At 43.7% G+C, this 26,565-nt stretch overlaps 1 protein-coding gene across 1 annotated transcript in view; it reads left to right on the forward strand.

The window, feature by feature from the left end:
• Window positions 1-26,565, forward strand: part of KDM1A (lysine demethylase 1A) — a gene marked incomplete in the record, with an annotated part of 2,315,042 nt that overhangs the window by 2,256,692 nt on the left and 31,785 nt on the right. The window contains 1 exon segment of the mRNA XM_044060124.1: window positions 16,633-16,779. Coding sequence (XP_043916059.1) covers window positions 16,633-16,779 — 147 coding nt within the window.

Here is a 26,565-nt window from a genome sequence, read left to right on the forward strand (position 1 = left end):
ACAGACGCATCAGACTATGCATGGGGGGGCTCACCTGGAAGAGAAGTGCATTCAGGGCAAATGGAACCCAAATCAAATGCACCTACATATCAATCAAAAAGAAATGTTAGCTGTACAGAATGCTCTGACAGCCTTCATGGACTACATTCATCCAGGACAACTAATGGTAAAGACGGACAGCGCCACGGTTATGTGGTACATAAACAAGCAGGAGGTTTCACCTTCCTATCCCCTCTGCAGACTAGCCATGGCATTGCGGAACACGGCCTTGAGCTACCAAGTGCACCTACAAGCTCAATTCCTGCCAGGTAAACTGAATACACTGGCAGACGGACTAAGCAGAAATCTCATGGACCCACACGAGTGGAAACTGGAACCATGGATTTTCAACATGTTGACAACCAAATGGGTGAGCCCAGACATAGATCTCTTTGCCTCCCCCCAGAACTACCAGTTGGACAAATTTTGCACAAGAACTCCTCACAAAAAAGCCTGGAAAGGGGATGCTCTGTCCTTCAGCTGGAAAAACCTGTCAGTCAACGGCTTTCCCCCTCTGCCTCTGCTCTCCAAAGTTCTGCTAAAAGTCAAACAGGACAAACCAAAAATTATTTTGCCTGCTCCAAACTGGCCACACCAACACTGGTACCCACTCCTGCGCAGTGTGTCACATATATCTGCATGGCACCTGCGTCAGACTCCTTCCTTGCTATCTCAGCAGGACAGCCAAATTCTGCACCCCCAGCTTCCGACATTGAACCTTGCAGCTTGGCTAATCACTTAAATTCACCCTTAGCATCCCTCAGCAAACTTGTGTTGGATGTCATCTTGGAGGCGAGAAGACCTAGTACTAGAAAATCTTATGTTGACAAATGGAAAAGATTCTGTGCCTGGAACCAATCTTTAGGGATGAGCACAGCAGCACCTAATTTACCTCAGATTTTGCAATACTTAACTGAGATGCTTCAAAAGGGCCTGTCTTTTTCCTCTGTTAAAATCCACGCTTCAGCAATTTCAGCTCACGATAACACAGAACTACCCCTCTTTTCTCATCCCCTGCTCAAGCAGTATCTCAGAGGGGCAAAGAACTTTAGACCAACCAGGAGAACTCCTACCCCTGCCTGGGACCTTAACTTTGTTTTGGAAAAGCTCAATTTACCTCCTTTCGAGCCAGCTGCTACTGCATACTTAAAATTTCTTTCTTGGAAAACAGCCTTCCTCTTAGCAATAACTTCAGCTAGAAGGATATCTGAATTACAGGCCCTTATGGCAGTGGAGCCTTTCACCATCTTTCATGCGGGCAGGGTATCTCTGAGGACCAATCCATCCTTCATGCCCAAGGTGGTTTCCAGTGTGGCTCTTAACCAGTCCATTCATTTTCCAACCTTCTATCCCAATCCGCAGAACAAAGGGGAACAGATTCTGCATTCCTTGGACGTGCACAGACAACTTGGATACTAGTTGGACAGAACTAAATTTCGAAGAAAATCTCAACAATTTCTAGTGGCATTTGCTGCTGGGGCTGAGGGGAAGGCTATTTCAAAACAAGCCATTTCTAAATGGATAAGCCATTGCATTAATTTCTGCTATAAGCACCATGGAAAACCTATCCCCCAGGGGATCAGATCTCATTCCACCAGGGCTGCATCTACTTCTGCAGCCTTTCTCAGAGGTCTTCCTACTAGGGATATTCTATAAGCTGCTACCTGAAGATCAGTACATACTTTCACCAAGCATTATCATTTACCAATTTTCTCTAAATCCAGAGCTGGCTTTGCCACTGCTGTCTTGCAGGGCCTTATAGCTGGTCCTAATGCTATATAAACCCATCCTCCCAACCATAGCTTTGGGAATCTACCCAAATGTAATCACTGCAACAGTGAAGCACGAAGAACATAGTACAGTTGTGTACACTTATCATAAATGTAGATGTTCAAGTGTATTCACTGTTGCAGTCCTGGTTACCCTTCCTCCAGCCCCCTGTTTTTATCTTACTATGCCTCTACTTTCCTTTACTATGCTTAAAAGCCTTTTTGGTGTGTTTGCTTTTGGTTGGAGGTATATTTTTTGTGTTGTTAGTTTTATTTGCTCCCCATTTGGTGGGCTCCTCACATTTGGGGCAAGAAAAACTGATGTAATGGCGTCGGCTGCATGTTTTATACCAATAAACACACAAAGTTCACTCTGGAGACCAAATAAGGGTATTAGACCCTGGAATACTCAGTGATAGCAAATAATCCAATGAAATAAAAATAAAAAGTTGTAACCATAAAGATGAAACAACGTTGTTTCATCTTTATGGTTAAAACATTTTATTTTTATTTCATTGGATTATTTGCTATCACTGAGTATTCCAGGGTCTCATACCCTTATTTGGTCTCCAGAGTGAACTTTGTGTGTTTATTGGTATCGTTGGTTCACTCTTGCATCTCTTCATTTGTTTTTTGGTGCATGTTTTATACCCCTGACGACCTGACGTCCTGGAAGAAGGGACAGCAACCGACGCAGGACCCAAGACACTGTTAATCAGTCCGACTGAGGGCAACCTGCCAGCAGATTATCCAAATGCAATGACTGCAACAGTGAATGCACTCGAACATCTACATTTATGGTAAGTGTACACAACTGTACTTTCAGTATACCCATTAGTTGTTACTTTCTACACATCTAACATCTTCCTGTAAATTTTCTGTCATGGCTAGAGTTTCACGCCTGTACTTCTTGATGCATGTCATAATTAAGATTTTCTATTTGTTTTATTTATTTCCAGTTTGATAACCATGGAGGTCCACTGGGCCCAAAGGGCCCGTTTTCAGTGGAGGCCCGGGGAGAAAAGCTCCATATTAAAAACAATTGCACAATTAAAACAAACAAGCATGTAATTATACATCTGTACAATATGCATAGAATAATGCAAAAGAACAAATACATATGAAATACATAAAATAAATGAGAAGTAGTGGAATGAAAAGTTGCAAAAAAAATAAAAAAAGACAGGTAGAGGAAAAGAAGAACTAGAGGATGATTTATTTTTACGTTCAAGGTCAAAGAGCCATTTACAGAGAGTAAGGATGGGAACCTATATACAGTATTTACATAGAGCGTATACAGGGGAGAAATTCGTTATATGATGGAAGCTGAGGGTGGGGAGCTGTGGAAACAGCAGGATGTAGAGGTGCTTGAAGGAAATCATGTCTAGGTGACAGTGGAATTTAGGTAGGAAGAATACAATTACATTTCCAGTTTTGGGAGAGGTGGGAATGGAGTAGGAATTTGAAGTGTTCAGAGTTTGTAGTGATTCTTAGCAGGGGAGGAAGAAAGTTCCATTTTTTGGCTATCGAATAAGATAGAAGAACCTGGCCTGGGGGTCGTTTTGGTTTGTGTACTGAAAGTAGATTTTGTTGGACTGATCTTAGGGGTCTGAGCGGTGTGTAGAAAGGCAAGATATTAGTTAGAGCAGGGCATGCAGTGGGTTTAAAGATTAGTTTGTGGGTTGTAAGTTGACGGTAGTCAAGATGATTAGGAAGCTCTAGCCACTTAAGACTGCGGAGAGAGGTGCAATGGTGGGTGGAGTGAGTAGATTTAGTAGCAGATTTGGCGATTTTGTTGTAGCAGATTTTTAGTTTTGAGGAGATGGTAGCTGAGAGGTTGGTTAGAAGTGGAGCACCATACAATAGAGATGGTAGTAAATAGGTGGAGGCGAGGGTTTGTCTTGTAGCCATAGAGAGAAAGTGAGCATTTCTATATAGCATACCGAGCTTCTGATGTTTTTTTTTTTAAACATTTAGTTGAGCATGTGTATGGAATTTCAGGTGTTCATCAATGGTAACCCCAAGAAGTTTGGCAAAAGTAACAACTTCTATGGAGGAGTGGGTATGGCTGGTGATCTTGAAAGATTGCTTGTCAAGAGGGAGGGCTTTTGTGAGGGAGAAAAGAATGATTTTGGATTTATTGTTATTAAGGGAGAGATGGTTTTGAAGCATCCGGTTCTCTGTAGTTGTGAAGGCCAATTGGGTTTTGGTCTGGAGCTCGGGAAGGCTAAGGGCAGAGCAGACTAAAGTGGAGTCATCTGCATATTGCACTATTTGAGTGTTTTGAATTGCAGAGTGAAAATCATTGATGAATACATTAAACAGCATTGATCCAAGTATAGATCCCTGGGGCTCTCCATTAGGGGTAGGTAGGAAGGTTGAGGTACCAGTTTGCCATTTCACAACTTGGGATCTGTCAGAGAGAGAACTTTTGAACCGTGAAAGGGAATCTAGGGAGAGATTGAGGTTAGAAAGGTGATTGAGAGTGTGGGTATGGGATACACTGTCAAATGCCTTGGATAGATCGAGAAGGACATTGGAGACAATTTCTTCAGTCACGGCCATGGTTAACAATGTCTAAGAAAGAGAGGAGAGCAGTTATAGTACTGTGGCCAGGACAGAAGTCGTGTTGAGTAAGGTTGAGGAGTTGGTTATTGAGGAGGTGGGGCATGAGTTGCAGGTGGATACATTTTTCAAGGACTTTTGAAATTGGGGAAAGAATGGCTATAGGTCGGAAGTTAGAGATGCTATTATTTTTACCTCCTTTGTGAAGGGGCAAGATGTAGGAGGCTCACCATAATTTGGGAACGTAAGATTCCTAGATGGATCTATTGATGAGAATGCTGATGGGGATGGTGATATTATCTGCAGCGAGCTTGAGAAAGAGTGAGGGAATATTGTCGGGGGCATTGGAGCATGGCCTTAAGTTTGGAAAGAAGCTTTTTAATACAGGAGGTTGAGACAGGTTTTAGATAAAAAGTGGGAGGAGGATTACGAGTGCAGGATTGGGGAGAGGAGGGGGAAGTGGAATTAGGGGTAGGGGAGGGGATGCAGTTGGGGAAGGTCTTAGTAAGTTCTGCTACAGAGTTGGTAAAGAAGGAGTTAAAAAGGGTTGCTATTTCTGTGCCAGTTTTATTGTTGTTGGGACAGGGATTGGATTTAGTACCAGGGTGCAAAAGTGAGTTGATGGAGTTCCACAATTGTTTGGGATTTTTGGAGTGGGTAGACTGTAGTTTGGTGTAGTAAGATTTTTTTTTATTATTTGTGATGAGCTTTTTGGTTAGATTGTGGAGTTGCTTATATTGAAGGAGGGTAGCTGGGTGTTTATTTTTGTTGTAGTGTTTCCATGTCTTGTCTCTTCGTAGCATAAGTGATTTAGTGTCCTTTGATAGCCAAGGAGCGGAGTTGTATTTTATTTGTTTTGTTCGAGATGGGGCTTGGGTGTTTAGGATGCCTAGAAAGGTAGTATTGAAGAAGTCTATGGCTTCATCTAGTGGAAGTGTTTTTAGAATATCCCAATTTGTTAGTTTAAGGGTTTCGGAAAATATAGAAGGGTTAAAGTTTATGAGGTTGCGAGTGTGGGCATATTGATGTTTGTGAGGGGCGTATTGGGCAGCTCGGTGAATGAAGGCTGGGAGATGGTCACTCATTGTATGTGATAGTATACCAGAGTCAGAGATCTTATTAGGGTGGGCGACTAAGATCCATTCCAGGATGGACCCTGGGGGGTTATTTCTATTAGGTCTGGTAATGCCGTTTATTAGTTGAGTAAAATTACATAGATTGATAGTGGGATTATTGTTATTAATTTTATTCCAGTCGATGTTGACATCACCTAGAATGTAAGTCTCTAGTTTAATGTTAGTTGAGGCCCATAAGAGAATGTTTTCTAGGGTGGAAGTGTTGTCACCAGGGGGAATATAGATGGCCATAATACAGATACTTTTATAGTTATTCATTTTGAGGATTCCTATGACTAGATGTTCATCGTGTTTCACTGTTGCAGTCATTACTCTTGGGTTATCCTGCTGGCAGGCTACCTGCAGTTGGCCTGAATTCCAAAGTCTTGGTCCGGTGTCGTTTGCTGTCACCTCTTCCCTGACGTCAATGCGCCAGGGGTATAAAGAATGCAGCCAACGCCATTTTCTTCAGTCTTTCTTGCTGCGTGGTGCCCGAAGCAAAAGCAGTTCGCAAGTGCCAGTCGGTCGCCTCCTGCGATTTTCAAAATCAAATTTCAGATCCGAAGTCTTCATTAAAGCTAAGTACCCGTTGGGGAAACGTTTTTCTTGCTCTAGACCGATGTTAGAAAAAGTTAACAATTGTATTTCTTGTGGGAAGCAAATACCTCATAAGGATTTTCATTCTTACTGTATTCCTTGCCAAGGCCCTGATCATGACATTGCTAGCTGTCGGTTTTGTGCTAGATTTAACCAACGCACTATTAAGCATCAGTACGAATTTTGCCTTTCATTACTTTGGCCAAAGGTTTAATTATATAATGCTGTTGGAACAGCCGATGACCGGAGTTTATAAAAAGCGCAAGGAAAAGGACAGGCGTCTGAGGTCCAAAACCGACGACGAGGCCTCCGCTAGGCCAGTCACCGGTTCTCAGTGAGGTGCTTTCACAGCCCCTGACGCCCGCTACCTCAGAGCCACAGGACGCTTCCGACTCCCACGTGGAGCTGACTAGGCCTCTAGATACTCAAGGTATTAGACTCTCGGAAAATATTCCCTCAGATGGGTCCGGAGCCGCTGAGCAGGCATTGGCTTCTGAGGGTATTTTTACACCTACACAGTTACGTCAAGCCAACATCAGCTTCAAAGACTAAAACAGCTCTAAAGACAAAGAAACAAGTACAGCATTCTCCTGGACATACTTCCATACCTAAGAAACAGATGCTTAAGATGGCCGAAGACCTAATTACTTTGATCAGGGGTTCCCATCCCCCTCCTGATAAGCGGCCTAGGCAAGAGGCAGAATATGACTCTTCTGATCAGGTTTCAATTTCCTCTGATTCCTGTTCTAAACAGGAATACTCCTTTCCTCCCTATGAGGATTCTGATGCTGAAGAATCTATTCCTTCAGCCTCTCCTCCTGAGGATTATTCTTTTGGGGGAAACCCTGCATACCATGAGGGAACATTTTTACTGGGAGAGCCAAGATTACTCAGAATCTAAGAAAAGGCTCAGAGACATTCTTTTACTACCTCAGCACAGACCTCTTGCTATTCCACCTGTTCTAGAAATTGTAGATGATGTATTTTCAGAGTCCGGCCTGTCTCCTGACTCTCTACCCCCTGCACCTGCAAAGCCAGACAGATACTACAGGGTTTCAGACTCTCATAAATTTCTGTATAAGAACCTTGCTGCTGACCCAGAAACCATTTCTCTGGGTCCTAAAGCGGTCAAGGTTTCCACTGCAAAAAACCCTGTCCCCTCTGATAGGGATTCTGGGGCACTGGACAGATGGGGGAAAAAAGTTTACACTTCTGCTACCTTGGCGGTAAGGGCTTTAAATTGTCAGTTTCATATGCTTAAATATCAGCAATACTTAATGTCACTGCTTAAACAGAAAATGTTGACAAACTCTGAATGTTCTGATAAGGAAATGCAGGATTTATTGCATGCAGTTGAACAAGTGGGAACGCATACTTTGCAATGTGGTTTTAATTTACTGGAGACCTCTTGCAAGGCCGCTGTTACGGGTTCAGTCATTAGAAGGCATGCTTGGTTAAAGGAACAGTATCTGCCTTATGTTAAAGCAAAATTATTGGATGCTCCTTTACAGCATGATACTTTGATGTTAAGGCAAAAGAGGTGTTGAAGAAAATGGATGGCTCCAGAGGCAGATCCCAGCCCCAAGTCTCATACAGGCCTAAGCAATGGGGTGCTTCTACCTCCAAAAGCGGAGAAGACAAATCACAACCTTACAGAAAACAGTCCCAATGACTTTCCTCTGCCAGAACCAAGCACTTAACGTTTGGCAGCCTCCTTAGGGGGAAAACTAGCACTTTTTTCACCAAATTGGCACATGATTACCCAGGACAAATGGATCTTGAACATAGTGTCTCAAGGCTACAGGTTCCACTTTCACACCCTGCCAAGGGAAAAAGGTATGCCAGACCTGCCACGCAATCAATGAGCAGAGGCACAAAAGCAAGTTTCATCCCTCATGGATATGAGGGCCATTCAACGGGTACCACAGCAAGAGCAGGGACAAGGATTTTACTTGAGACTTTTCTTGATGCCCAGAAAGGACAAAGCCTGGAGACCAGTACTGGACCTGTCTATCCTAAACACATTTCTGGATGTTCCAAAATTCAAAATGTTGACTCTGCAGCAGCTACTGCCCATGCTGGGCAAGAAGGCTTGGCTCCTAACTTTGGACCTAAAAGAGGCATACCTGCATGTCCCAATCAGACAATCTTGCAGAAGATACTTCAGATTCATAGCTGGCTCAATGCACTACCAATTCTCTGCACTGCCCTTTGGCTTATCTACTGCGCCCAGGGTATTCACAAAGTGCCTGGCACCAGTAATTGCATTTTGCAGACAAAGAGGAATTCAAATATATCCTTACTAGGACAACTTCCTTATTCAAGTGGAGAACAAAGACATTCTACTAAAGCATCTGACTTTTGTAAAAAGATTACTAGTTTGCCCAGGGTACACACTAAACGAAAAGAGATCAAAACTAGTACCCTCTCAAGAGATAATATTCCTGGGTGCAAGCTTAAATACAACTGCCCAGATGGCTTATCTCACGCCAGACAAAGGCAACTGACTTCTTACTCCACATTGTTGGCAACAAAGACCCAGTTACCTGCAAGAAAAATTCTGCAGGCTTTGGGCTTCATGGCATCCTGCATTCTGCTAATTCCATATGCCAGACGGAAATTACAATGGTATCTAAAAAGTGTTTGGACTCAACATTGCCACAGCCTGGAAACTTTAATTACCCTCATTCCCTGCCTGCAGCAGGAGTTTTGATGATGGGCACAGGCCTGTCACCACAACAAGGGACAGCCATTCACTTTACCCACAGCCAGGCAGACACTAACAACGGATGCATCAGATTATGCCTGGGGGGCCCGCAAGCCAGATGCATCTTCATATCAATCAAAAAGAGATGCTAGCTGTGCAGAATGCCCTGACAGCCTCCAACGATCTACTTCATCCAGGACAGCTACTGATTAAGGCGAACAATACTACAGTCATGTGGTACATAAACAAGCAGGGAGGCACACATTCCTACCCCCTCTGTAGACAAGCCATGACTTTGTGGGACACAGCATTGACTTATCAAGTTCACCTGAATGCACAATTCCTGCCAGGAAAAATAAATACTCTGGCAGACGAACTAAGCAGAAACCTCATGGATCCCCAAGAGTGGAAGCTAGACCCACAAGTCTTCAGCATGATAACAAGGAAATGGGGATGTCCAGACATAGATCTGTTTACCTCCCCTCACAATTGCCAACTACAGAGATTCTGCACAAGGATTTATCACAAGCAAGCATGGAAAGTGGATGCCCTATCCTTCAGCTGGAAAAACCTAACAGTATATGCCTTTCCTCCACTGCCTCTCCTCCCCAAGGTACTCCTAAAGGTCAGACAAGAGAAGCCAAAAATGATACTGATTGCCCCAGACTGGCCACACCAGCACTGGTACCCAATCCTAAAGAACTTGTCTCAAGGTCCAGCTTGGACATTGCCCCAAACTCCTCACTTACTGACCCAACAAAACAATCAGACCCTGCACAGTCAACTCGGGACCTTAAATCTGGCAGCATGGCGGATAATGTAGTCATTCAGAACACTCCTCTTTCCAAAGCTGTAGTGGATGTTATCTTGGAGGCCTGGAGTCCCAGTACCAGAAAATCTTATGCAGAAAAATGGAAGAGATTCTGCGCTTGGAACCAGGCACAAGGTATTGACACGTTTGTACCAAATATTCCTCAGATTTTACAATACTTAACTGAGATGCTGGACAAAGGTCTATCCTTTTCATCAATTAAGATTCATGCCTCTGCCATTTCAGCCCATTACAATACGGAACCACCTATCTTTTCTCATCCCTTAATAAGGCAGTACCTCAGAGGGGCCAAAAACATAAAACCTCCAAGGAGAGCACCAATACCTGCATGGGACCTCAATTATGTCTTGGAAAAACTCACACTGCCTCCTTTTGAGCCAGCCTCAACAGTTGATATAAAATTCTTATCCTGGTAAACAGCTCTGCTCCTAGCAATAACCTCCGCAAGACAAGTCTCGGAGTTACAGGCACTCATGGCTGTGGAACCTTTTATCATTTTCCATCCAGACAGGGTTTCCTCAAGGATGAACCTTACATTTATGCCTAAGGTGGTGTCCAGTGTGGCCCTTAACCAAACCATTCACTTGCCTACCTTTTATCCAAACCCACAGGTTTGAGAGACCTATGCATTCTTTGGACATACACAGACAGCTACGCTTCTACTTGGACAGAACTAAAGCTTTCAGAAAGACTGAGCAACTTTTAGTGGCATATGCTGTAGGATCCCAAGGAAAGTCTATCTCAAAACAGAATATTTCAAAATGGATAGGCCATTGCATTAATTTCTGCTACAGCATGGCAAATTAGTGCCTAAGGGCATTAGACCACATTCTACCAGAGCAGCAGCCACTTCAGCAGCCTTCCTCAGAAGAGTGCCAACCAAAGACATTTTAGAGGCTGCAACTTGGAGTTCAGTGTACACTTTTACAAAACACTACCACTTACCTCTGTACTCTAAATCCAGAGCAGGCTTTGCCACTGCAGTTCTGCAGGGCCTCATAGCCTCTCCTAATCCTATTTAGCCCAGCCACTCATCCTCAGCTTTGGGATTCAACCCAAGAGTAATGACTGCAACAGTGAAACACGACGAACATAGTAGTTGTGTACCTACCATAAATGTAGATGTTCGAGTGTATTCACTGTTGCAGTCCAGGTTACCCTCCCACCATCCCCCTTTCATTTGCTGGATCTTATCTGTACTTCTCTATCCTATACAACCTATGTGATGAATTTGCTTGTAGATGAAGGAAATGTTTACTTTAGTGCATACATGTTTATTGGCATAATCTATTTAACCTACCCTTTTGGGGGCACCTGACATCTGGGGCAAGAAAAACTGAAGAAAATGGCGTCGGCTGCATCTTTTATACCCCTGACGCACTGACGTCAGGGAAGAGGTGACCGCAACAGATGCCGGACCAAGACTTTGGAATTCAGGCCGGCTGCGGGTAGCCTGCCAGCAGGATAACCCAAGAGTAATGACTGCAACAGTGAATGCACTCTAACATCTACATTTATGGTTGGTACACAACTGTACTTTCTGCACTGTTGAACGGAATGGGTTTTTGGTAAGGACAGAGGTTCAGTAGGCTGTTATAGATTAAAGCTATTCTACCTCCTTTTTTGTTTTGGCGGTCATATCGAAGAGCTTGAGAGCCAGGGGGTACAATCTCAAAGTTTGTAATGTGGGGTTTTAGCCATGTTTCTGAGACTGCTACTATATCAGGTTGAGTATGATTTTGCCAAGCATACAAGTTTGTTATTTTGTTTTTTACACACTGGGCATTAATGGTAATGAGCTTGAGGTATTTGTGGCTGGTTGTATTTAAAGAGGTAAGGGGAGAGAGATTTTTACTAGTTGTGGGTCCAGGGTTGGGGTGGACGTCTCCTGCTAGTGCAAGCCAAGTAGAGGGAGAATAGAGGAGAACCTTTGGTTTGTGAGATGTAGTTAGAGGGAGAAACAGTTTTGATTTGGTTGTAAGAGGCTTTAATGAAATGGTTAGGAGTTTTAATTTAAAATAGTGAAGTGGGTTAGGTTGAAGTAGGGAGGGGGATATGTTGCAAAACTGGAGGGTCATTGGGTGGGGATGGGAGAGTGTGGAGGAGGAGGGGAGGGGGAAGGAGGGGGTAGTTTGGAAGAGGAATAGGAGGTTGCATTATAGACAATTATTAGGAGGAGAATACATATAGAGGAGGTGAGGGAAGTTTGTTGAAGTGGAATAGTCATGGTTAGAGTAAAATACGTTTTAGAGGAAGAAACATGGTAATAGGAGAGTATCTAGAGAGAAGGAAGAGGAGTACAGGCTGGTAACGGATAGAGAATGGGTGGGATTACCAATTGAATGGATGCTGGGAGGGGGAGGGGTTGAGAATGGGATTGGCTTAGGGGACGGGGAGGAGATTCAAGGTGAGAATAAAGGTAAGTGTACTGGGGGTGGGTGGGAATTTGGGGTAGGGTAGAGCCACTGAAGGAGTGAGCCCTAGGAAAAAAATCAGTGAAGAGCTGAATGGTAAGGTAAGTTTGGGTGGGCTGGGTAGGAGTTAAGAGCCTTGGTAGTAGGGATAGTAGGCAGGGTAGATAAGTGAAATAGAGTACATGTAGAAGGAAAATGGTGGAGCTGCAGTTCTACACTTTATGAAAACTGCAAGCCTAACAGTTGTGTTTTAAGAAAGTGGGATAGGTCTGGGAGAAGGACGCCACCTAGTGGACAAATGCTGTATAGCAAACAATAGCTTCTCATGGAAGGTAGCAGGTCTAGGAAATACAAGGGAAGAAGGATTTCTGTTATAAACAGAGGGCACAAGAGAAGGTATGCAAGTTGTTGAAGAGAAAGGCTTTGGCTGCTGGTCGTCCTAGCTAGGGAGTGTACATAAAACCTGGAGTATCTAAACAAAAATATATGCACAGACATACTTTATTTTTCTTAGAGGGACTGATGCACCGGGAGTATATTGGTTTGATTCCTCAGTTTAGGGAATGGACAGCAGTTGATATGGTGGGTTAAGGTTGTTGGTCAGCAACGGACAGGGCAATCTCCTACTGGAGGACAATACAAGCAGGTTGGATAGCTGGGTAAATAAATGGAGAGAGAAACGAGGTAAAGTAAACAAAATGTTTAAAACACACTAAGTAAAAAAACTAGGTAATGAACATGCAAACACTTAGGCACAATTAGTCACTGTTCTACATGTACAAAATAACAAAAGAAAAAACAGACATTTCCAGTTGTGTAGTCAGAAAGGCATTCGGTAGCATCAGAATAATGTCACACATTCACAGCAATGTCACTCTAAAAGTGGTGCAGAACAATTTGCATTTAACAGAAATAAGGTAAGGAGCAAGGAATGCTGCTCAAATGCAGGCAAAGTCAGCGTGAATGCAGGTGGGATAACACGGGAGCTAAACAAACATAGCTTATTCAGTGTAAAAAGAGAATTGCAACTGTTGTAATTTACATATCAACAGTACAAATCAGATAGGACCTTTACAAACTACAGTGTTTTACATTCAAAGCAAAGTTCCATATGAGTGGAGTCACGATAGCTAAGACGCTATATTAGCATGGCGTTGTCAGTGTATAAAGAAAGCAACGGTACAGCTTCATAAGTATTCTTTGATTTTCAACACAGTCTACTCAAATGAAATGTACTGTAAAAGAAATGGATAGGGCTAGTATACAGCCACACTATTCAGATATGGCGTTTACAGTTTAATGCAATGCATTTACACAAGAGTAGCAGCGGAACCTCTAACTGCTATCTGTGATAGTGTATATCCATTCCACGTACAGGAACACAAACATAGGTAGCCGTTGACGGTGAGTAATACCCAAGTTCACTTACAGTTACAATATTTGCCTCCTTGGGCAGATTGTGTCCTTTCTAGCACACGAGATAACAAGTGTATATATCAGTAAACATTTACAAATAAATTCTGTTCCACAAAAAATAGCAGCGGAACCTCTAAGCCGTCTGCGATAGCGTATATCCATTCCACGTGCAGGAACATGAACACAGGTAGCCGTTAATGATGAGTAATGCACGAGTTCACTTATAGTTGAAAATAGTTGCTTCCGTAAGCAGAAAATACATGTTTTCTAGCACAATTAGTGGGTTTAAATAAAAAAAAATGTAAATAGCAATAAACAGTATCAGCAAGGCTCACCTTACTTAAAGTATGGACTCTGGAGCCAGAGACGCACAGCAGCTGAGAGGTAGACCAGGGGTAAAGATGGCGTCACGTGGGGCAAAGTATATTTATGAGGTCGGTGAGGATATAAGAGGGAAGGGGAGGAGAAAAAAATAGGTGAGGGCAGGTAAAGACTGGAAGTAACTAGGATTCTGCAACAGAGCGACAGGGCGGGGAGGGAGCCTGTACAGCTACTACGATAAGTAGTTCACAATGTCCAGCTTGAGAAAGCAGGGTGCAGTGAGGAGAAAAAGTAGGGACAAAGGCAAGAAACTAATAGGGCTAGGAGCAAAGTAGCTATAGCTAAGAGGGAACGGAGGGATGGAAAGTGGGAAAATGAAACCGGGTCCAAGCCACTGAAGGATTGAGCCCTAGGAAAACAATCAGTGGAGAGCTGATTGGTAAGGTAAGTTTGGGTGGGATGGGTAGGAGGTAAGAGCCTTGGTAGTAGGGATAGTAGGCAGGGTAGATAAGTGAAAGAGTACAGGTGGAAGGAAAATGTTGGGGCTGCAGTTCTACACGTTATGAGAACTGCAAGCCTAAGAGTTTGTGTTTTAAGTCAGTGGGATAGGTCTGGGAGAAGGTCGCCACCTAGTGGACAAATGCTATATAGCAAACGATAGTTTCTCATGAAAGGTAGCAGGTCTAGGAAATACGAGGGGGGAAGGCCTTCTGTTATAAACAGAGGGCACAAGAGGAGAAGGTATGCAAGTTGTTGAAGAGAAAGGCCTTGGCTGCTTGTCATCCTAGCTAGGGAGTGTACGTAAAACCTGGAGTATCTAAACAAAAATAGATGTACAGGCTGTAGTTTTAAAACACATACTTTCTTTTTCTTAGAGGGACTGATGCACAGGGAGTATATTGGTTCGATTTCTCAGTTTAGGGAATGGACAGCAGCTGATATGGTGGGTTAAGGTTGTTGGTCAGCAACGGACAGGGCAATCTCCCACTGGAGGACAATACAAGCAGGTTGGACAGATTTTTTGCAGAAACTTAATTAACCCTTTCATTTGAATTTGCAATTGGGAAAATAATGGTTTCTTCTCCAGGCAACTTTTCATAAGGAAAGTTAAAACTAGAAGAAATTCTATAATGAAGACGCCTTCACAGTTGTATTTTTTTATTGCTTTTAGAAGAAGTAACTAGTATGTTTATGATTTTTTTTTTTTTTTTAATTCTAAATGTTATCAGTCATGTTTCTTTCAAGTTTGACGGGATTTATGGAATATGCATGTATGTTTGTTCTGTTAAAAGGAGGGCATTGTGGTAAGAGAGGATTGCCAGGCCATTTAAGCATTAGCTTGCAGTCCTCAGTTCTTTGAGTATATAACTGTTTTTTTTTTGAAAGTCTACAGTGAAAGTAACCAAAGATGAATGGTGAATATGCATTAATTATGATGAACAGCTCATAACACTGGGAATGCACTCGCTTGAGGAGTGAAAGGGGAATGTAAAGATATGTAATATGGATGTCGCATCATCAGTAGATTAGTTCCTGGTAGATGGATACTGGAATGGGGTCATAAGTGACAGATGGAAAGGAAAATATTTAAGATGTATATCAGAAACTCTTTAATTCACAGACTGGTTGTGGGTCTGCATGCTACAGTGGTTTAAAAGGCCGTTGATAATGTGAAAAATATTTAGAATGAGAGGGATGAGTACTGTGGCCTGGTTGCAACACTCTGATGCTCTTAATCGATCAAAGACAGTCCTTTGTTTGCATCTATGAATGCTCATGTGAGATTGTATCTCTGCAAGGTTGACTTGAGAACTGATTTTTATCTTCCCTGCTAGAGCAGTGTATGTCAAGCTTGATAACACAACTTATTAAACATAAGTGGGAAGTGCAAGTAAAGTGTGGTTCAGAAAAGGATACAAGTGGACAAACTTAGTGGATTTTGTTCCTCTTACTTTGTCAGACATGGCAGTGAATCGGAGTTTCTGTAAAGAGCAAAGAGCACCCTTGGTTGACAATGTTTTGTTGTATTTGTATTGGTGGTATTGCACAGCTGACTGAGATGCTGCATATCCTTTGTTTGCTTGCCTGTCCTGGGATATATTTCCATTTGACTCCCCCTCCCCAAAGGAGATAGATAAACCTCTCTGAAACATTCCTATTTTCAGGTCTGATGCACCAATTTTTGGAGGTTATGTCCCTATTTTCAGGCCTAATTTACCCCTTCACATAATTTTCTGAGTCATACTCATCACACGTGATTTTTGAAGTTGTGTAGTGCACACTAGTGACACTAATAATTCAAAGAAAGAGGGCACACATCTTACATCACCCTTTTTCAGAAGCAGAAATAAATGACCTTGTGTGGTAGAATTTTATAATATAGTTCATTAAAGTCTTCAGATTTTAGACTGTCACTAAAAGATAATGTCCTTATATTTTTACATTATTTTTGTAACTTTTTTAAAATGCAGGTCTCATTAATATCCCACATCTGTATTTTATGCTAACTAGATGTTCAGAATTTTGGGTGGATGTACCAACTTTTCATGGGCCTTTGCACCTGTTATGAATGTCTGCAGGTTGAGAGGTGTGAGGACAGGAAGTAGTAAGTATGGAAGAAGTTGTGTGATTGGTAAGATTCTGGTCTAATGGATTCTGATGATGATGATGCAGAACAAGAATAAAGATGAGTGTTAAAAAAAATGTTGATCTGTCATGTTTCTTCTCTCTCTCTGATGGTACTTGACTACCTAGAAGTATTTCAGGATGGATTGCATATTAGTGCGTGTGCATTGTCTGGTACAATAGAGCACATTTCATAGTTTAAGTATGTTAATTTCTGTGTATCTATTTTCAGCCAAAAGAAACTGTAGTAACTCGTTGGCGTGCTGACCCTTGGGCTCGAGGTTCTTACTCCTATGTTGCAGCTGGATCATCAGGTAATGACTATGACTTGATGGCACAGCCAATAACACCAGGGCCATCCATTCCAGGAGCACCACAGGTGAGGGCCAAGCTTTATTTTAACAAATTTTAGTTTCACTGGTGTGCTACAGTAATCTTTCAGTGTTAACTTGTTCATCCCCTTTTGGGTAATTTTTGCACAATTACTGGATCAATGATGTGGAACCTGAAGTGTGCTTACAGCTAGCTTACTGACATTACACACGCTGATGACTGGTATTTGAAGTAAAGAACACATGAAAACAGTCCCAGTATAGGTAAAACTTAAGCAGGCACAGGTCTTTATCTGTTGTCCTTTTCATTTTTCCTCAGCATATGGGTTATGGATTCAACTTGGTCACATATCTCAGACTTGCAGGTCCAACTCTCAAGCTTCTATTTCTAATCATAATGCCCCAACTAGCCTACAATACCCTAGATCTCATTTGCTGTCATCTCACATAGGTGGATGGTCTTCAGATACTCCCTCCGCAGAGGAGTCTATTTCTGGAAGCTCCCATCTATGTCTTGGGTGACATCCCAGCTGATGAGCTTAGTTTCTCACCAGGCATGGAAGGAAATGGACTCTGTTGAACCAGTTCTCCATCATCCAGGCAAAATTTTTGCACCGCCAAAGGACAGACCCAGTTGGATCAGAGAAGTCTCTGTTGATGCTATGGTTGTGATGGCAGCCACAAAAAGGGAACTAGCTCTGTTCATCCCCCTAATACAGGAGTAGAGGGCATTGGACAGATTTTTTGCCTTGAGGTCCCTGAATTATTTAGCTCACTTTTCAAGGCTGCAGATGGATTTGACCAAGGAGCTCTCCAAACCCCTCAGTCCATGTCTGTGGAGGAGTATAAAAGTTCATCCTCACAACTGGCCACTCTGTTATCCATTTCCAATGCGTCCATGAGGTTACTATCCCATGCTGCATAGGGTACTTCATGGGCTGCTGGTGCAGGAATTGCTGTACAAAGACATGCCTGGATGCAGCTGTGACTTTGCAGAGCCTTTCAAGTCTTCTTTCATCAATGCTTGTTTGATGGAGCATCCTTCTTTGGACCTTCTGTTAAAGAAACGCTCTCCCACAGTGAACAGGAAGGAAAGACCCAGTCTGCTGCAAGGATTTGATTTTCTCAACGATCTTTTTGAAGGAATCAAAGTGGAGCAAGAGAATGTGGTTATGGAAATCCCATTTTTTTTCCAGGACTCACACAGAGACAACTCTTACAGGGACGGGGGGGGGGGGTTCCAATGGAATACGCTGTCCTCATGATAGAGGAGACCTGCAAAACCAGGGTTTCCGAGATTCCTTTCCAGATGGACCCTTTCAGTGTTCCTGAAGAGTTGCCTGACTGCTAACCTCTGGAGCCAGTAGTTTTTATGGTACGTTTCTATATGCGTGTTCTCTAGTGGACTCTAGCTGTTCAGTCGTCTGTTCCACAAAATCCTGTATCCTTCTCAGTCAAGCTTACTCAGGCATGCAGAACTCAGCCTTGTTGGTGGATTCAGTCAGACGAAATTTACTTGAGCCCAGCCTTTCATTCTATGTCCAGTGATCACAGATGCTTCCCAGTTTGAGTGGGGGCATTTATTGGAACGGGTGGCTCAAGGCACGTGGTCCTCACAAGAGACCAATTTTGTACATCAGTGTCTTGGATGTGAAAGAAGTCCTATTAGTCTTGCAGGCGTTTCAAGATATTCTCACTCTGGGGAGTATTGTGATCCAAACTGACAGCATGTCTGTGGTCTGGTATATCAACAAACAAGGGGGAACCCAATTTTACCCCCTCTGAGAGGTTATGCAAGAGTGGCAGTGGGTGACCTCCTGCAACCGCTTTCTAGAAGAAGTGTACATTCCAGAGAAATCCAACGTACTAGCAGACAAACTCAGCAGGTCCATTTTGTTACCTCACAAGTGGTCTTTCACTAGGTTAGTAGTGGAGAAGATTTTCCATCATTGGGGCCAACTTTGCTATGATTTCTTTGCATCCCCCACAGTAAGTGCAGCATTTGCTGCAATTCCCCCTCAGGAGGAGTCACAGAGAGATGCTGTAGTCCACTTTGGCCATCTGGTCTACTTTATGCCTATCCCCATTACCTCAAATTCAAAAATTCTTACAGAAAGCACATTGGTTGAAGAGCGCAGTTATCCTCATTATCCCCTTTTTGGCCTTGCCAAGTGTGGTTCCCTTTCCTTTGGTGGTCTCTTTGATATCAGTCATGGATACTGGACCCCAATCCATACCTGCTCTCACATCCCTCAGGGATAAAACATCCCAATATTCCAAGCCTCAAACTAACCGCATGGTTTCTCTAGTTCCTTTAATGGCTAGAAAGTCCAGGCTTTCCACCCTGGTTAGACATATACCTTTATCTTCCCCGAAAGCTTCTGCAAGTAAAATCTACAAGAGTAAATGGAAAGGATTCTCAGTTTGGGCTCTTAATAAAGAAATTGATACCTTCACCGCTCCTGTTTCTTTAGTTCTAGAATTCTTAGCTTCTGTTTTCCAAGAAGGTGCTATTTTCTCCACAAAGTTCATTTGGTAGCCATACCAGATTTTCATTCAGAACAGAACACTTCTTAGCTGCTTCTAAATTGTGCAAGGCATTTCTAAAAGGCACCTTCTTTCTTGAGCCCCCCAGTGAAAGAGCCATCTCCTCCATGGATTTGACAGTAATGCTTCAAGAGCTGACACAACAACCATTTGAACCTTCAGCTAAAAATTATGTAAATTTTTTGTCTTGGAAAACAGCATTTCTAGCAGGAGAATTTCCAAACTCCAGGCTCTTTCATCTGAATCCCCTTGCATTGTTTTTCAAAAAGTTACTTTACGAACCAATCCGTCTTTCTTACCAAAAGTAGTGTCTGAATCCAATATCAGTCAAGCAATTTATCTGCCTGTCGTCTTCCCTAATTTTTCAAGTAAGGGAGAGAACATGTTACCTCTTGTAGATGTACATAGACAGCTACATTTTTATCTACACAGGACTAAGGATCTCATGAAACTGACCAGTTTGTTTCCTTCTCATCAAACAGACTGGCATCACTGGTCTCTATAAAGTTACCCTGGCAAAATGGATTACTGATTGCATTTCTTGTTTATACTCAGTGAGACCTCTCCTTATCAAAGCCTCGTAAGGCTTATTCATCTAGACCCACAGCCACTTCTGCTTTCTGGTCTAGAACTTCTATTGATGACATTTGCACAGCAGCTACGTAATCCAGTGCTCATACCTTTATTATTCATTACAAACTAGATTTGACTTCTAGAAACAACTGCTTTTGGTTCAGCAGTTCTCCTGAATATCCTACCATGAGTGCCACAAAAGATTTACATAGCTGAGGACACTGCCCCATATGTTGAGGAAGAATGAAAAGGACAATGTCAGATATTAAACGTATGTACTCACCATCACTATATCTGTGTTGTCCATTTTCATTCTTCAACACCCCACCCTCCTTTCCCCTTCCGTCTGGAGCGGTCTCGTAGACTTTTTGAAACCTTTTATTAACCTTTTAGTTCCAGGTTTGAGCTGTGGCTTACTGTTGTTTTTCCTCCTTCCCACACTGTCTTTAGGATATGTAAGGCAACAAGCTCAATCTGAGGTATTGTAGGCTAGCTGGGGCATTATGGGTAGAGGTAGGAGCTTGAGAGTTGGATCCATAAGTCTGAGATATGCAGCTGAGTCGGATCCAAGGTTGAATCCATAATCCATATGTTAGGGAAGAATGAAAATGGACAACAGAGATGCATAGATCTGATGTCCATTTCACTATGCATCAAGAATGGGTCTTCAGATCCGTCCTCGCATCTGACTCTGGCAATTCTTCCAGCTACATACAATCTGAGCCTCAAACTCCTCCCACTCCCGTAATTCCTCACTCCTTTTAAACCCTCAGATCTCGTTTGCTGCTTTCTAACACAGATGCCAGGCGTGATTTCCGACCCTCTTTCAGATAAGTGATATTTTCTTCGTTTTTCAGTCAATTTTCTTCTTCCAGTAGTTTTTCCTAGCTCTTTGATGGTCCTTTCTATACTTCTGCTTCATAGCCACCCCTCCCATTGTAGGCTTTTTCTATTGATAGTTCTCGCTGGCATTAGGGTTTCTTCCCACCTTCTTCTAACCCTTCCTTTCGCCATTAATCCCCCCCCCCAAAAAAAAAAAAATTTCCCAGTATTTTTTAGTTAACTAGTGTAGTAGTGCTTGCTTGTAGACTCTGTGTGTGTGTGTGTGTGTGTGTGTGTGTGTGTGTGTGTGTGAATGGCTTATGTGACTGCTAGCCAGCATGTCTGACAAACAGGAAAAGCCCTCTGGTTTTAAGAGGTCTGCCTCTTGTAGGTATAAGATCCCCCGTTTTGATGTCCACAAGAGGTGTGTATATTGCTTGGGTCCAGGGCACTTGGAGATGCTGTGTGACATCCATAGCCGGCTTTAGGCACCAGTGAACCCTGCGGTTGCTGGGGTCCCCCTGTTCCTGGGGGGCCCCCAACCACAGCAAGTTGCCTTACCCTGATATTTTGCAACAGGTCTGTCAAACCAAGAAAAGCTAGTACAACCATCTTGTTTGCTTAATAAACCAGATGGGTAATAACTTGTATTTATATCTCCTTTAAAATTCAAAAATATCTCTGGTTATAGTAACAGTGTTTTATTATACTTTTTATTATTTGTTATTACCATAACATTCAGACACTTAGAAATCTAAAATTGGAGCCCCCTCTCCCCAGACTGTAAAAATGGAAACATGGTGCTCCCTTAATCATCCATTGACTGTGTGGGGGCCCCACAAAGCTGTTGCTATTTGCAGAAAACAAGGAGGAAAAATGTATTAATTTTCTGATTATGCTCTTTAACCTGACAGGGGTTTGATATGACCCAGTTAGGATAAATCTGATAATGGCCTCTGCTCTCAATTGCATCCATTCTAAAACCAGCTCTGCTTAGATGTGTGTGTAAGGAAAACTGGTGTAGGTGTGTGTGTGTGTGTGTGTGTGTGTGTGTGTGTGTGTGTGTGTGTGTGTGTGTGTGTGTGTGTGTGTGTGTGTGTGTGTGTGTGTGTGTGTGTGTGTACGAGCGGTGGATTGTGGGGTTAGCACTTCTTTGATTGTCATCACAGTCAAACTTTAGAGATGTGTACATGAGGTTATTATAGCTTGTGTTTGGGCTGAGGACAGTGTGTTCATTCTTTTACTTTTCTAACAGACCTCAGATGTGTACAAAGAAAGTTACTATAGTTTGTGCAGGGGCAGTGTACTGTCTAGGAGCAACAAAGTTGTTTTTTTCACTTTCCTCACAATCTCACTTCAGGCATGTAAGCAGGTAGCTGCCTTTGACAGTTTGGGTCGAGGAATGAGGAAGCATGCTATGCATATGTATGTCAGCATTCCTCTGAAATACATGACTGTAGAAATTTGAACCTCTGCTTTCATCCCAGTCTAACACCAGAGGGATGAATACTTAGGCAGTCTTTTTTTTTTTGGGGGGGGGGGGTTAGGGAAGAAGACAGTTCCAAGATAGGACCTGTGTATCTAGAAAACAATTGGCTTGCTAGTTTATTGTGAGTTAGTATTTTGACATCTTTGAAAATTAAGCCTTTGGTACAACCTGGATTATAAAGTTGAGAAAATGCTCTAAATGTATTTCAGAACATGCATAACCTAATAGCTTGTGGTGGCTCTGACTTAACTGAATTATTTTCTAAATGATTATTACTGTACTTACTTGGTCAAGAAAGGTGTGTTGAAAGGATGCAAGGAAAACTGAAGCTGAACAGCAGCACAATTTCCTTAATCAAAAATTCTATTCAAGCCATCACGAAGTGTAAAAAGAAAAAAAAGAAAATGCACTTCAGAGCATATAGGAAGGTATGGCTTTTTGAAAAAGCTGAAGTGTAAAGCAAAATTTGAGAAAGGGAAGGAAAAAGCAATGTGCATATCATCGGAAGTCCAAGATATGGGGGTAGGGAGTGTTCTGGGGACGATTGGAGAGTATGGTGTGTGTGTGTGTGTGTGTGTGTGTGTGTGTGTGTGTGTGTGTGTGTGTGTGTGTGTGTGTGTGTGTTTTGGTTGGCTGAAACAGTAGGCCTTAGGGTCCCATTTCACCCAAGTCCAGACCTGTACATAGAGGTCCTGCAATGTATCATTGGTGCAACTAAATTCCAGTAACTAACTGTCCCTTTGTGAAATGGGCCAACATAGTGTGGTACATAGGCCTGTAGTAATAAAGAGCACTGTAGCTACAGGTCAGTCAGTTTGCAGCATGAACTAAAAGTTTGCTTAGGAGGGGTATCAGCAATTGGGTGATACATAGATTGGAAGTCCCTAATGGCCCCTCCATCTTGACATCTGCTGGGGGCCCCAAAATGCTAACACTGACCCTGGTGACATCTGTTCGGCCTTCAATCCCTGGGCTCCCAAAAACCAGCAAAATAAACTGATCCTGCAAGGTCTTCTCCCAGCTTCTGGAACCCAGGCCCTCGTAGCTAAGAAGTGTGCCCACCTGTATCTCAGGGGGCCACGTCTTCTGCCCCCTGAGAAGAGACTGAGACTCTCGGATCCATCTTCTTCAGATCTGTCAGGTTCTCGTTTCTCTCTGGACCTGAGAGGACCCTTGGATCCAATGGAGCCTCTTTTGACTATGTCATCTCTGCCAGATCCTCAGACCTCAGGTGCAAGCAGCCTTTCGGAGCCGGTGGAACCTATCCATATCCACAGCAGATTTTTAGTCAGATTTGCCAAGATCGGAGGTATCTGAGACATACTCCGGGATGGAGTAAATCTCCCTCTCTGATCCAGGCCTGTCCGGCCTCCTGTGTCACCATTTAGGTCCAGGGACTCGTCCGTATCCTCCAGATCCTCTTTGCTGTCCCATTCCAATATGGATTGGATGAAGCCCAGATTCAGCTGGGGATCCTGCCTTCTCCGACCCATGCTGAGTCCGCGAGAGCTCCAACCCCCATACTACAGCCGCCTCCTCCAATACGATTTTTAGTGTTGGAGCCGCAAGGCCTGGCTGTCCCAAGTGGATTGGCATTGAAGCGCAGAATACCATTTTCCTTGACCCCACCAATGTCACAGACCAACTTAATTCGGCTCCTTTCGGAGCTGAGTGAGTCTCGGACCCGAGAGGTCGGCACAGAATGCTGAGGGGCCGGTGTCTGCTGCAACCTTTTTGGAGCCGTCCGTCACTTCCCCTGAGGGTGTCAGCCTTTGACAGTTCGGGTCCAGTGCCTTCTGGAGGTGTCAGATCCAGGATGACTTCAGCCCTCTCTCCCTTGGTGGTGTCAGCCACTGGGGCATGGGGGAAGTGTCCTTTCAGCATTGTTGGCCTTCCAGGTGGCATAGAGGGCATTCGCTCCTCCTAGAGAACCCAGTCCCTCCTCTGCCAGGTCCTACCTAATCCTTTGCGGATCAGGGCTTTGCTTCCATTCATGAAATCCATGGTCAGCCTCTCCCGGAAAGCTTTCAACATGTCCATCGGCAAGGGCTCCTCCTATCTTCCGAATCCTCCCCCATGTACCCAACGGAGGAAGCTCCTCTGAAAAGTCATTTCAAGAGGAAGCACCTAAACTCCCCCTTGGAGACATTGACAGAGGATACTGATTTCGACAAAGGGGAAGAGTCCACCTGATGATATTTCCTTTGGGGTATCCTAGAAATTCTGAAGCAAAAGGCTAGATGGCAGTGTTTCTGAACGTTTTTGGGACAGGCACATCGACATCCTGGGTGACCCCACTGGCGGAAGAACTCATTAACCTCATCTCCCGCCAGGCTTGCAAGGACCCTGACTAAACAGAACCAATTGCTAAGTGTGCTGATACATATCTTGGCCCTCCCCCCAAGTGACTACCGCTTTTGGAGTAAAGGTGTCTCGGTTGATGCCATTGTGGTGTCAGCAGCCACCAAAAAAGGAGCTAGTGGAACATAGCTCCAGTGTTCATCCCCGAACAAGGAGTCTCTGGCTTTGGACAGCCATGGGAAGCGCATGTATGCCTCGGCCACTTTCTCACTGAGAACAATGAATTACATGACACATTTCACATGCCTTCAGAGAGATTTGATTAAGGAAATCTCTTCCTCTCTGACACGGTCATTGTCGGTGGAAGATTATAAAAAGATCTCCATGCTGTGGAATGTACCTCATGAGTGGCTGCTTCAGGCATACCCTTAGGAGACATGCCTGGATGAGACTTTGTAGGTTTGCAGAATTAAGGTGTCATTCATTAACACCCCTTTTGACGACGACTCTTTGAGATGTCAGTTAAAGAAAACTTACATGCAGCGAACAGGAAGGCAAGACCCTGTCTGCCATAGGGATCAAGTTTTCTTCCCCCAGTGGACCTTCTCCAGGAACCAGCGGAGTGGGAAGAAAATGTTTAATAAATCCCAGGGGTTCTTTCCTGACTCGCAAGATGAATCCTCTTCTCGAGGGTTCAGTGGCAGAGACCGTCCCAGAGAGTGGGGGGTCTGCAAAATCAGGGCTTCAGGAAACCTTTCTCTGGCAGGCCATCCAGTGCTCCTGCTACCCAACTGTCCTACTCTGGAGGAACTCGAGGGCAGACTTTCTTTACACCCAAAAGCCTGGCCAAACATAACAAGTGACACCTGGGTGTTAAATGTAATTTCCAGGGGTTACTATATTCCCTTTTCCCTTCCTCCTCCCAATTCCAATAGGTGTCTTTCCAATGTACCACCCAGTTAGCGGGAGTGCACCCTTCTAGTTCAAAAACTTCTAAACAACAGTCCTCCAGCAGGTCTCCACCGAACAACAAGGGTGCAGAACTTGCACTTCTTTTTGGTCCCAAAGAAGACAGGGGACCTTCGACCCATTTTGGATTTGAGCAGTCTTACTCTGTTTGTAAGGAAGACAAAGTTTGATTGGTTACAGTGCAGTTTATTCTGCCACTGCTACACAAGGATGACTGGATGTGCTCTGTTGATCCCCAGAACATGTACTGTCATATCAAAATAGACACTTCCGGCTAGGGCCAGTCATTAATCAGTTCAGAACACTGCCCTTTGGCTTCACCACTGCCCCCTGGGTGTTCAGCAAATGCATGGCAGTGGTTGCAGCTAATCTTCGGCTGCAAGGATTCCAGGTGTTTCTTTACCTGGACAATTGGCTCCTGACACCACCCTAGAAGGCAACAACTACCACAAGCTATCCAGTTCCTGTTGCATCTGTTTCACCACCTGTATATCACAGTAAATACGGCAAAATCCAAGCTGACTCCAGTACAGGAGATAGAGTTCATAGGGATGCAGCTCAAAACAGTAACACAAGTAGCAGCCCTTCTTTCTCAGAGGATCTTATCCTTGAGACAGCAGGTTCCACTCTTATTAGACTCTGCCAATCCACAAGCTCGACTGGGCCTCACGGCCCTGGGATCAATGTCACCTGCCATTTTTTTAGTACCCCTGGCCAGGTTCTTCATGCAAATTCTTCAGTGAACCCTAGTGGTACATTGGTCTGTTCATTGTCATTCCCTGCCAGCTCTAGTCAGGCTCACTCTGATGTGCAGGCACCGTCTCCGGTGGTGGACATTAACGGACGACCTCCATCTAGGAAGGCCATTCATTCTTCCCACTTCTTTGGCCACGGTGACCACGGATGTCTCCCTGTTGGGGTGGGGCAATTCCAGGGAAGGATTGTTCAAGGCACGTGGTCCACTACAAAGACCAAGTTGCACATAAATGTTCTGGAGATGAAGGGCGGTCCTCCTCATGTTGCAAGCCCTTCAGGACTGCCTTCCTCTGGGAACTATTACAGTTATGACAGACATGTTGGTGATTTGGTACATCAACAAGAAGGGAGGAATGCATTTGTACCTATTGTGCAG

The sequence above is a fragment of the Protopterus annectens genome, chromosome 1.part2, assembly GCF_019279795.1.
Source record: "Protopterus annectens isolate FY-2018-M chromosome 1.part2, PAN1.0, whole genome shotgun sequence".
Taxonomy (NCBI): Eukaryota; Metazoa; Chordata; order Ceratodontiformes; family Protopteridae; genus Protopterus; species Protopterus annectens.